The 12,500-nt window shown below is 45.1% G+C and overlaps 1 protein-coding gene across 2 annotated transcripts in view; it reads left to right on the top strand.

Moving 5' to 3' along the window:
* The window catches only part of dapk1 (death-associated protein kinase 1), a 108,210-nt gene that overhangs the window by 85,129 nt on the left and 10,581 nt on the right, over positions 1–12,500 (top strand). For both annotated transcript variants that reach the window (XM_063195566.1, XM_063195567.1), the window contains exons 19-23: positions 1,597–1,674; positions 3,148–3,364; positions 7,551–7,736; positions 8,236–8,433; positions 12,146–12,284. In XM_063195566.1, coding sequence (XP_063051636.1) covers positions 1,597–1,674; positions 3,148–3,364; positions 7,551–7,736; positions 8,236–8,433; positions 12,146–12,284 — 818 coding nt within the window. The remainder of the gene's footprint in view (positions 1–1,596; positions 1,675–3,147; positions 3,365–7,550; positions 7,737–8,235; positions 8,434–12,145; positions 12,285–12,500) is intronic.

Raw genomic sequence — 12,500 nt, 5'->3', positions numbered from 1 at the left:
TATGCCTTTGCTCATTCAGCGAGTCAGCTGTGATCCCACTGGACAACAAGCCAGTCAAGCTGCTGACAAGGATTGTGCGTGTGTGTGTGCGCGCGCGTGTGCGTGTGTGTGTGTGCGCGCGTGCGCGCGCATGCACGCATGCATGTGCGTATGCGTGTCCTTCTTTGCAAGCGTGTGAGGTAGGCTGGCAATCGTGTGTGTGCTTGTGTGTCCATGTAAGTGGGAATAGTCTGGGTGTGTGCTTCGATGTATGTGTTTCGGTGTCCATCCATGTGTGTGGGTTTAAGCTGTGTGTCTGTCTCAGTGTGTAGGTGTGAGGTGGGAATAGACTGTGTGTGTTTTGGGTGTGTATCTATATGTGCGAGTTTGAGGTGTGTGTGTGTGTGTGTGTGTGTGTGTGTGTGTGTGTGTGTGTGTGTGTGTGTGTGTGTGTGTGTGTGTGTGTGTGTGTGTGTGTGTGTGGTGTGTGGTGTGTGTGTGTGTGTGTGTGTGTGTGTGTGCTTGTGTGTGTGTGTGCTTGTGTGTGTGTGTGGTGTCACCTATTACTTCGGTGGCGCTCCTGGTGTTGCGGAGTCTTGATAGACCTGTCACTCACCCAAGCAGCATGGTACTCCGTCATGTGACTCCAGCTCTTATTCACTCCTAAGGTGGCCCACTGGTGTGTGTGTGCGTGTGCGCGTGCGCGTGCGTGTGCGCGTGCTTGCGTGCGTGCGTGCGTGCGTGTTCACGTGTGTGTGTTCACGTGTGTGTGTGTGTGTTCACGTGTGTGTGTGTGTGTTCACGTGTGTGTGTGTGTGTGTTCACGTGTGTGTGTGTGTGTTCTTGGCTCACCTGAGTATATCCAGAACATCTTCTTGGGCAGTGACGGATGGGCTGCTGATCCTCCATGGTATTTGATGGCTGTGGTTAGTGTTGATGTTTTTACACACACAGGGAAGCTCCCCAGATGAGCCCTCCTCACATCATCATGCTTGCTCAAGCTTCACCTCAGTAACTCCCACTCGTATGTTACTGGTTATGCCTCAGGTCAGCCCTGTCATCATGGAAGTCAACAGGGGGGACATAGGGGTCACTTGTCCCGGGCCCGGGGAGAGAGAGAGGGCCCTGAATTGGATCATCAATACATTGTATGTATTGGGGTTTGGGGTCCTATCATATGTCTTTGTCCCGGGCCCAGCCAAAGCTGTCAGCGGCCCTGCCTGCCATAGTCTCTCAAGAGCCTCATCTGTTGCTTCCTCTTCCTCTTCCTCTTCCTCTTCCCTGACCCCAACCGCCACCCCCCACCCACTCAACACTGACTGTGTTTTGATCACTGTTGCTATTATTTATATTTGTTGCTAGTGTTTTGATAACTGTTGTTATTATGCATTTGGTTTTGTTGCCAGTGTCTTGATGGTTGTTATTTATTTGTTATCATTACTAGTGTCTTGGTGGCGGTTGTTATTTGTTTTTGTTTTGTTGCTAGTGTCTTGATCGCTGTTATTGTTTTTCATTTGTTTTTGTGACCAGTGCTTGTATCGGCATTAGTCGTATTTATCTCTTTTGTTGCCAGTGTTTTGATTTTGTTTTCGTTGTTGTCATTTTCCTTTTTTCTAGGACGGTAAGACGGCAGAGGACCTTGCCACGGCGGATGGCCACGAGCTTATCGCTGTACTGCTGAGCAAACTGAAGAAGGTGAGGAGGAGGCCGTCTTCTATCTCACTCGTTTATTCTCTCGGTTCGATACGTAATGTTCTTGGCGAGGAGGACCTCTACTGCATTTGCCATTCTCTTTAGTCTCTGTGCAGTGATGTAGCATAGTGCTCCCTTATCGATCAAAGCTCTGGGCATGGTGTCCTCCTGCATTGACCCATAAGGGGAATGTATAGGGGGTGCGTTCTGCTGAGGCCAACTCTTGTAAAGTGTCTCTCTCTAGTCTCGGCCGTTACAAACTCCAGTAACCCCTAATGTCTTTACATCAATATCCACATCGATTTTTTTCAATTACAAAATTGACCGAATTATATTGTAATAGTTTTATGTTCATAATTGGCATGGCTTTTCATGGTTATGTGAGACTACTAAGCCTCATACTTACAGTCCCGAGCCATAGTCACACTGCACTTCACTTATGCAATTCTCTTGACATTCTTGGAGATGTACTGAATACTTTGCTGAGCTGTGTAGGTCTGGAAAGGCCAAATAGAGTGCAAGAGTGTGGGTGGGTGTGTGATGATCACCATCATTGTCTGTGCTCGCGCTCGCACACACACGCACACGCACACGTGCACACACACACTCACGTGCACACACGCGCACACATATGCACACACACACACACACACACACACACACACACACACACACACACACATATGCACACACATATGCACACACACACACACACACACACACACACACACACACACACACACACACACACACACACACACACACACACACACACACACACATCAGTCCACATCTGGTTAATTAGGCCCTTGCTCGATAATTGGCTTCGGTGCTTTTCAGACGCCGCTATAAAATAATTGCTCCCATGCACAATGTATTCATTTCATAAGCTTTTACGGCCGGGCAAGATGAAACGGATCCATTAAAAAATGAAAAGTCTTTCACTTACATGAGAATCAAGACCCCCTGCCCTGTCTGGATGCAAATCATGCCATGTCAAAGAGGCTCTTTTTCTGGGAGGTACTCAGAGTCTAATTAAATATGTTTTTTTGGAAGCGTGCCATCGGGGGTTTGCACACGTTGCAAGGCTATAGCTTAAGCTGTCCGCTGGCTGTGTCATCATACTAGAAGGCTCTTTTCCAAAACATAATAAAGACCATCTGAAAATACTAATTTCTTAAATATTTTTTAAATCTGAGTTTAAGACCGCATTGGGGCAGTCTGAACAAGGTTAATGTTACCTGACATTTCCATACCAAATTCAAACACTGATTTTACTGATACCAACGGAGAAACACAAAAAAAACACTTCATTTTTTAATATTTTTGAAAATGGATATATATATATATATATATATATATATATATATATATATATATATATTATGGAGAGATAAAGAGATATGGAGAGATGTATAAAATGGATAAAAGATCTCTTGTAATAAAATGTTAAACGGTGTGTAATTGTTCCCCCAGGACAACCATAAAGCGGGCTACATCCAGCAGCTGCGGTTGTCCCAGACGGCACAGCCGCGCATCAAGCTGAAGCTGCTGGGTCACTCGGGCGCGGGCAAGACCACGCTGCTGGAGTCGCTCAAGTGCGGCATCCTGAGGAGCTTCTTCAGGAGGAGGAGGCCAAGGATGACCAACACCGCCCGACACCCCGCCTCACCCATCAACAACAAACCTGCAGGTTAGACCAGCTCTAGAGCTTTTATGATAAAACTCTATAACTACCTCACATAAAGTGAGAAAGAGCTATCATTGTAGTACTACACTGCCCGACACCCCTGCATCACCCATCAACAGCAAACCTGCTGGTTAAGCCAGCTCTATAATTTCAATTTCCTCTCATAAAATTTAAAAGAACTATAATTGTACTACTACACCGCCTGACACCCCGTCTCACCCATCAACAACAAACCTGCAGGTAAGACTGGCACTAAGTTCAGTTACGTCCCCTAACTTGAACTATTGAAACATTGTAGTACTAGAACTTACATTGTAGTGCAACAAACCCACGGATAAATGCCAGCTCAATTACCCCCAGATAAAGTGACATTATAACCTAATATTACAAAACCGCCTGACACCCGCCTCACCCATTAACAACAAACCAACAGGAAAGACCTGCAGTATCTTCAGTTACCCTCCATAGCTAGAATTACCTTACCATTGTAGTATTACACCTTTAGACACAGCCTTCCTCATCAACCACAAACCCACAGCTAAGACCAGTGCTATAACTTCAATTACCCACAATAAAGTGAAAATGAAGAAGTAGCGTTACAACACTGCCTGACACCCCACCTTCCCCATCGACAACCAACCCGCAGTTAAGGCAAGCGCTGACTATATAAGGTGAATAAGGAACTAACATTACAACACCGCCCGACTCCCAGTCTCCACCCAATCATCAACAAACCCGCATGTAAAGCCAGCACTAGAAAGTACCTCCATTGAGATTGCAGTGTACAATATCATTTTCCAAATGCCATTTAATCTACCAAAATTGCAGACATGCATAACTATTCAGAATGCAGGAGTGGATACAGCATTTGTATGTGTGTTTTGTCTGTTTGTGTCTATGTGTTTATATCCTTATTTTTACCCTGTGAGACCAAAGGCATTTTTCATGCTTGCATGATGATAAAGTATAATCTAATCTAATCTAATCTAATCTAATCTAATGCAACATTAGCCAGCACCCCATTTAGATGGGACTAGATCTGTTCACAACAAACTGATCACAACAAACAGACTTTCAATACAAAGTACACACAGACTGTCATGTCAAGAAACGGCAATTAAAGTTCAGTCTTCCTCAGTTTAAAAGCCCAGCCTTGTAGAATACACAGAATTCTGTTCTGAGAAAAAATCATTACCCTCCTGAGGTGAAAATTAAAGTACTCTAATCTCGTGTAGCATATGCAACATTAACACTTACTTACTAACTATTGCAACACTCAACTGACATTACAGCACTCCACACACCGAACACCAAAGTGCATCTTTGTACACACCCTCAACATTATTAAAACATATATTTCCAAAGACGGCATATTGAGGCTGGCATTGACTCTGACCCGCAAGCTAGCTAACAACTAAACTCTGTGGCACTTACTAACTTACTAACACCTACTAGCTATTGCAACACTCAACTGACATTACAGCACTCCACATACCGAACACCAAAGTGCATCTTTGTACACACCCTAAACATTATTAAAACATATATTTCCAAAGCCGGCATATTGAGGCTGGCATTGACTCTGACCCGCAAGCTAGCTAACAACTAAACTCTCCGGCCAGTTCCATGTCCTCAGTCTACCAGGTGCTTCACTCCAGTGGGTAATTGGGTTCAACTCACTGACCCACTTACATTGCAACCAACGGAGGTTCCTCCCCAGTCAATGATATATTGCTAGCAAGGCAGTGCGACGTTGAGGCAACGTTTTAAAAAAATAGCTATTGAGCATTATAGACAATTGACTGCAGGTAAGAGACTGTATTGGCTAATGGACAGACCTCTGGCTGGTTGTCTCCTGTGCTGTGATTGACGCCTCTGCAGTTGGCACCAGCTGGCAGTCCTCCTGACTGCCCTCGGTCGGCCCACGGGGAGAGGGCTGGAGACACAGGCAGTCCATCTCTTCTCTCTCTCTCTCTCTCTCTCTCTCTCTCTCTCTCTCTCTCTCTCTCTCTCTCTCTCTCTCTCTCTCTCTCCGTCAGAAGTGTGTTTCGTTTTGCAGTCTTTCATTCTTTCCCTCCTCGTCCCTTCCTCCCTCACTCTCTCTGTTGCTCTCTCTCTCTCTCTCTCTCTCTCTCTCTCTCTCTCTCTCTCTCTCTCTCTCTGTGTCTCTCTCTTCTTTATCTTTTGTGCTCCATCTTTTTCTCTCTCGCCCTCTCCTTCTTTCTCTCTGCGTTTCTTCTCTCCTGCTCTGTTCTCTTCTGCCTCCGCTCTTGGTATTTTCCGTTAGCTTTCTCTCTCGTTTCTCAGCCTTCTCTTTATTCTTGGCGTTCTTTGCACCTCTCTTCAGAAGCTGCCAACATTCTCTGTTAGACATCTGTAAGTTGATTGAGCTCGACAGGGTCCTTTGAGTCACGCAGACTCTGTCTACATTACTGAGTCTTTCTAGCTCTCCTTCCCTCGTTCTTTCTCATCCTTTCTTCATCTCACTGTCTCCATGATTGTCTTTCTATTCTTTCATCCTTTCATCCTCTCTTTCTTTGGTCCTTTCTTTCTTCTTCCCTTTTTCTGTCTAGTCTCTGCATCTGTCTCTGCCCCCCCCACCCCACTCTCTCATTCTCTCTCTCTTTCTCTCTCTCTCTCTCTCTCTCTCTCTCTCTCTCTCTCTCTCTCTCTCTCTCTCTCTCTCTCTCTCTCTCTCTCTCTCTCTCCCCTCCTTTTACTTTTTCAGAGGTGTTTGGTGTCTGGCACAGCTGATGAGAGTGTGCTGTGCCGTGTGACAAACACTTTCTAGAGCTGTGAGATCGAGAATTGGGGAGCGGCACGCTGAACTCAGTTGCTGTCAACAGCAGCATCCATCCTCAATCCATCCCTCTAAAAAGCCCCCCTGTATTCTCAGCCCTAAAATACTCACTGTGTGAGAAAACACCACAAACACAGAGACACTGGGAAAGTATGAAGGAATTCTCCCATGGTGACAGGACACTTATTTCTGGGTCTCACTTGATCTTAATATATTTATTTAGTTTAAAGAGGATGGATGAGGTTTGTACATGCAGTGCAGTCATAACAGTGACAGAACATATATAGTGTATCCTTTTGTTTTTGTTTATTTATTCATTGGAGGGACTCGAGAAAAGCCTAGCTTGTTTTAAATGTTGTGCAGTCACAAGTGTAGTATTGTCATGGGTAAAGCAAAAATGAAATGTTTTGTTTTTGTTTTTCACTTCAACTGTCACTTGAGGACGGTGTTAAATTACTGTTATGAAACCAATTTCCATGTTGTTTCCATTTTGTTCCTCAACCCCTCCCCACATCTGCAGTGTCGCAAGACTCATGACACAAGCCAAGGACTTGTCTGTTACTGTCCACATAGCTTGCAAAGTAGGCAAGGCAGGAACTCTTCGTCTGACACTGCACTATGTGCTTCGGAAAAAGACAGCTTCATGTTCTTTAAAATCGTCTATCAAAGGACACATCTGATCTCTTTCCAGGCGGCTGCGAGCCGTCAAGTCTTAATTAATGCCAACCCTCCCTTTTTTCAATCTAGTCCATCTTCTACCTCCGCAGTGCTAATGTCTGTTTCATCTTTATATTCTGTCCAGCCATCTCAAGGAAAGGTCTTAATGTCTCTCCTCACCTATCAGATGAAGACGTTCTTCTATGCATACAAATATCTCAGGCATGCGTGGCCCACGCATTGGGCCGTGAAAGGAGACCTTTCATGCGAGTCTCGTTAATCGAAACTCATTTTTCTTGACATTTGGCTGCTGACCCAGCAGAATTTGTCTATGAGGAGAACAACAGCTCCTCCCTGTGGCCAAACCTTTACTACAGCCTCGGCTCAAAACCACTGATTTACTGTAAATGAGTGTTGACTGACTTATTGGAGGAACTATTTGTGTGAAAATCTAAAGTTCTTTCCAATAGTGAGTTGAAATGAATGAAAAAAAAGATTGACTTTTGTTTTCCTTCTTTGACTATGAACTGAGGGTCAAGTGATGACACACAACGTCTGAATTAAGTAATTAGAATTTTAGTTTAGCTTAATATGAAAAGAACATGGGTCTGTCCAATAGTGCGTTGTTTTTAATGTTGATTTTGTGTTGATGTGTGTTTTTCTGCTCTGATTTTTTTTGTGCATCTGTGTCTGTGTGTCTGTTTGTGTGTCTTATCTTCATGTCATGTCCAGTCTCCGTGAGCATATCCAACCTGTACCCGGGCTGTGAGAACGTGAGCGTGCGTAGCCGCAGCATGATGTTTGAGCCGAGCCTGACCAAAGGGGTGCTGGAGGTCTTCAGCCCCATGCACAACGCCCTCTCCTCAGCTGATGACCAGGCCACCAAGGCCATCGACATCCAGAATGCCAACGTCAATGGTGAGGCATTACCATCTAGACTCTCAAATCGGTTCTCTCCTGTAAGCTTATAGTTGGTAGTGTACTATATCAATGTTTGGTTCAAATGATGCGCTCAACTTATATTGTTTTAAATGTGTCTGTGAAGTTATTATCTGCAGTGTGGTAGTTAGCGTGTGTGCGTGCGTGCGTGTGTGTGTGTGTGTGTGTGTGTGTGTGTGTGTGTGTGTGTGTGTGTGTGTGTGTGTGTGTGTGTGTGTGTGTGTGTGTGTGTGTGTGTGTGTGTGTGCGTGTGTGTGTGCGTGTGTGTGTGTGTGTGTGTGTGTGTGTGCGTGCGCGTGTGTGCGTGCGTGTGTGTGTGTGTGTGCATTTGTTTTTTTTTCCAGTAGAATGTCTTGAATTTTTTTCTTTCCCTTCTGCATCCTCCCACGCAATATGTGTTAAACAGAAACCAGTGCATTTTGCAAAGCATACAATGGTTGCCAAATTCCTAGTATCATCCTGTCTTACCCTTGTGTAGGCGTGGGGGATTTCAGCGTGTGGGAGTTCTCTGGCAACCCGGTGTACTACTGCGCGTACGACTACTTTGCGGCCAACGACAGCTCGGCGGTGCACCTGGTGCTCTTCAGCCTGGAGGAGCCGTACGAGGCGCAGCTCAACCAGGTCACCTACTGGCTCAACTCCCTCAAGGCGCTCACGCTGCCCGAGGACAACATCGGTGAGGAGACCAAACAGGACTTAGTCGCCTCTTTTTTTGTCTGTTGTTCTTGTTTTTGTGTTTTGTTACCGAGGGGTGTCTTGAAGTAAATAGACATGCAGGTATAGGGAACAGTTCAGGCATTTTCTTTACTTGTGAAACTGGTAGCGGGACAACAAAATGCACAAACTCCTTCAAGGCCCTCAAGCTGCCCGAGGACAACATTGGTGAGGAGACCAAACAGGGCATTGCTGCCTCTTTTCTGTCTGTTTTGTTTTCGTGTTTTATTATACCAAATGGTGTCTTGCAGTAAATCGACATGGAGGTAGGGAACAGTTCAGGCATTTTTTTTTAACTTGTGAAACTGGCAGCACCCTCAAGGCCCTCACACTTACTGACCTTCTTCAAGCAAATCAACGTCTTGTAGTAAATCAGCATGGGGGTAGGGCAGTGTTTCTCAACCTTTTTTAAGGCGAGGCACCCTTTCAATTCATGAAAAATTTCAAGGCACCCCAAACCAACAAGCCGTAACATGGCATCGCATCGGATACCACAAAAGCTTAGAAAAGTAACACATTTGGAGACGTCGCACGACCTACGTTTGAAGTTCTGCTTACTGGGGTGACCTTTAATGTGCGTAAATGAATGATGAAAGTGATGAAAGATTCCACTGACTAGCATTAACTTATCAATTTAGACAAATATGTATTATATTACATAATTTATTCATCAGCCACGTTTCCGCGGCACCCCTGAGGGGGGCTCGCGGCACCCCAGGGTGCCCCGGCACCCCTGTTGAGAAACACTGGGGTAGGGAACAGTTCAGGTATCTTTACTTGTGAAACTGCCGGCAGCCAAAAAAAGTACACAAACCAGAAGAACACCTGCATGCTAAACATTGAAAGCTCTGGGTGGAAAACACTCATATGACTTAAAGTGATACTGTCCCATTTTTGGAAATAAGTTTATTTTACACCTCCCCTTGAGTTAAATGATGGACATTTACCGTTCTTCTGTACCTCCAACCGTTTTCTAGTTATGGCAGTGCACATTTTACCTCCAAGCTTACAGTTAACACTGAGTCCTATGAGACCAGTTAGCCGCAAGCTGGTCTCATAAGACTCAAAGTTAACTGCTAGCATGGAGGTAAAATTTGCACTGCCATACCCAGAGAACGGTTGAAAGTACAGGAGAACGGTAAAAGCCTATTATTTAACTCAAGGGGAGGTGTAAAATAAGCTTATTTCCAAAAATGGGACAGTATCACTTTAAGTTCTGTGCCCATTATTCGCTATGCAACAGTGAGCCAGGCCCGTATACTGTATATGCACGTCAATAAACCATTTATAATCAGGTTTTTGGAGTAACCCGTTTATTCAAGTGCTCATATAAACTGAATAAACAGGTCATAATAATCGGTTTATTGCAGTTATCGGTTTATGAGAAATCTGATTCACACAGGTACATTTTTGGCTCATAAACTGATTACTCAAGACATGCATACACCTTAAACAGGCTATTTTTGGGTTACTGACATTCTCGAGTAATAAGTAGCCAATCACAAGCCTTAAATTCGAGTTTCATGTCACACACGTGAGTGGAACACATGCAACCGACAGACTGAACAACAATGAACAGTTTGCTCCAATAACCCGATTATTGTGGTAATGTAAACGGGCCCAGTATCCTCTGTCCCTGCCTGAGGAGGAGGGCATAGGTTAAGGTGGAGAGGTGCCAGGGCGACAGTTGTAGTCACCTCTCCATTTGTCTGTCTGTATGTTTGTCTATCTTTGTGTTTTGCTTTCTCAGTTCAACTTTTGTTTCATTTCTGCCTTTGTCTATATCTTTCTCTTTGTCATTGACATAGGTCTCTATATTTGTGTCTCCCCTATATTTACAGTACTCCTCTTTCCCATACAAACTGTATATGTGCATGCTTCTTTCTGGCTTCTTTGCACATGAAAAAGGACGAAGGTCCGAAACGTTGTGCAAATAAATCACTGGGAGCATTAACAGTGTTGCGGACTTCTATCATTTATTTCAGTTACTCTGTTTTGTCCAGCACCTGTACCACTGATGTGCGCGCATTCTCCACCTTCTTTCTGTCTCTGCCGTAACTCTTTTATTCATTCTCTCTCTGTATCTTTCTGTTGGCCTCTGGCTACATTACTTCTCTCTCTCTCTCTCTCTCTCTCTCTCTCTCTCTCTTTCTCTCTCTCTCTCTCTCTCCATTACTGTTTCTCCATCACTCCACCGCTCTCAATCCTATTTCTTTTATCTTTCTCATCTTCTTCATCATCCTATCAGTGCTCTCTGATGATACCAGGGCTCCTCTTCTTCTCTTGTCTTCTCCACCTTCATCTCTATGTCTCTCTCTTCTTCACTGCCTCCCACATTATTCCATTCACAAGCTTGTGTGGGAGCTTCCTGTCGCCGCTCACTGCAATCACTTTATGTGGGTTTGTCATTGTTTTGACTCTTCTCGGAGTATAACATGCCATATGAAGTACATACAGCACATTTATCTGTTCACAATAGGACACCTGAAACTGCTTCAGCGGCACATATATAAGTCATGCATGTGTGTTTAGGAGGAGAATCAGGATAGCTCTATTGTGATGCAGCTCTGTGGCTATGACCTCAGGCTCTCGCTCTCTTATCTGCATCCAGAAGCACTCTACCTTCATGCGTGTGCATGTGCGTGTACCGTGTGTGTGAACAGGGGATTTTTTTCACAATTGGGCGATGAGAAAGTTGGCTAGCATGACTTGAAGCTCTAAAGCTGATTCACACAAGAGTCGTTGTGAGGAAACTATAAAAAACCTTATCATTCTTTTTTAAACAATTCTCTTTGTGGTTATCGTTGATGGCGAGTGGCAATTCTATCATCGCTATCTCTCCGTAATCTTGTTGATAATGTTTCATCTTTTCTGTTTCACACTCTTAGTGTGTGTGTGAGTGCGTGCGTGCGTGCGTGAGTGCGTGAGTGAGTGAGTGAGTGCGTGCGTGCGTGAGTGCGTGAGTGCGTGAGTGAGTGAGTGAGTGAGTGAGTGAGTGAGTGAGTGAGTGAGTGAGTGAGTGAGTGAGTGAGTGAGTGAGTGAGTGAGTGAGTGAGTGAGTGAGTGAGTGAGTGAGTGCGTGCGTGCGTGCGTGCGTGCGTGCGTGCGTGCGTGCGTGCGTGCGTGCGTGCGTGCGTGCGTGCGTGCGTGAGTGAGTGAGTGAGTGAGTGAGTGAGTGAGTGAGTGAGTGAGTGAGTGAGTGAGTGAGTGAGTGAGTGAGTGCGTGCGTGCGTGCGTGCGTGCGTGCGTGCGTGCGTGCGTGAGTGCGTGAGTGAGTGAGTGAGTGCGTGCGTGCGTGCGTGCGTGTTCTGTCATTACTTGTCTGATGTTGTCTCATCATCTGTCTGGCCTTGCTTGCTTGCTTCTTTCTTGTTCCTTTACATGATGTTCCATCGTGTGAGTATTCTTGAGGAAAGTCATAGTCATAGATTATCTGTTATCTGTGTGTCTTAGACAGATAAAAGTTAGATTTTTCAGTTCAGAACTAGCCGTCCTTAAGCTTTTTACATGGTAATGTGAGTAATAGTTGCAACAATTTGTTGTAGTTTAGGCTTTGAACATAGTAATGAATTATACGTAGATGTGAAGTGCAAATTTAAAAAAAGACATGCACAATCTCATTGTTGAAGAGTAAATAAAGTTAACCTGAGGTGCTCTGTGTTGTCGTTGTCCAGCGTTTGGCGGTCGTATCAAGAACCCCCTGCAGGTGGCGTTGGTGGCCACTCACGCCGACCTCGTCAACCTGCCGCGCGCCTTCGGAGGAGAGTTCGCCTACGACAAGGAGAGGTCCCTGCTCAAGGAAGTCAGAAACAGGTGAGGAGATGTGACCATCACTAGGGTGGTGGGTCAGGTGTACTCTGACTGCCATGCAAATGAGCTTGTAGCGGTCCGAGCCCCCGTTTAGCACCCAGGAGCCACGGGGTCCAAATCCGGCGGAGTAAAATCTTTTTGTACTGTTTTTTTTTTTAGGGGGGTTATACTTTTATTTGATAGGCCAGTTTGAGATGGTGACAGGAAGCGAATGGGAGA

Source organism: Engraulis encrasicolus, chromosome 3 (genome assembly GCF_034702125.1).
Source record: "Engraulis encrasicolus isolate BLACKSEA-1 chromosome 3, IST_EnEncr_1.0, whole genome shotgun sequence".
In the NCBI taxonomy this organism is placed as follows: Eukaryota; Metazoa; Chordata; class Actinopteri; order Clupeiformes; family Engraulidae; genus Engraulis; species Engraulis encrasicolus.
This window is presented reverse-complemented; position numbering and strand designations above follow the sequence as displayed.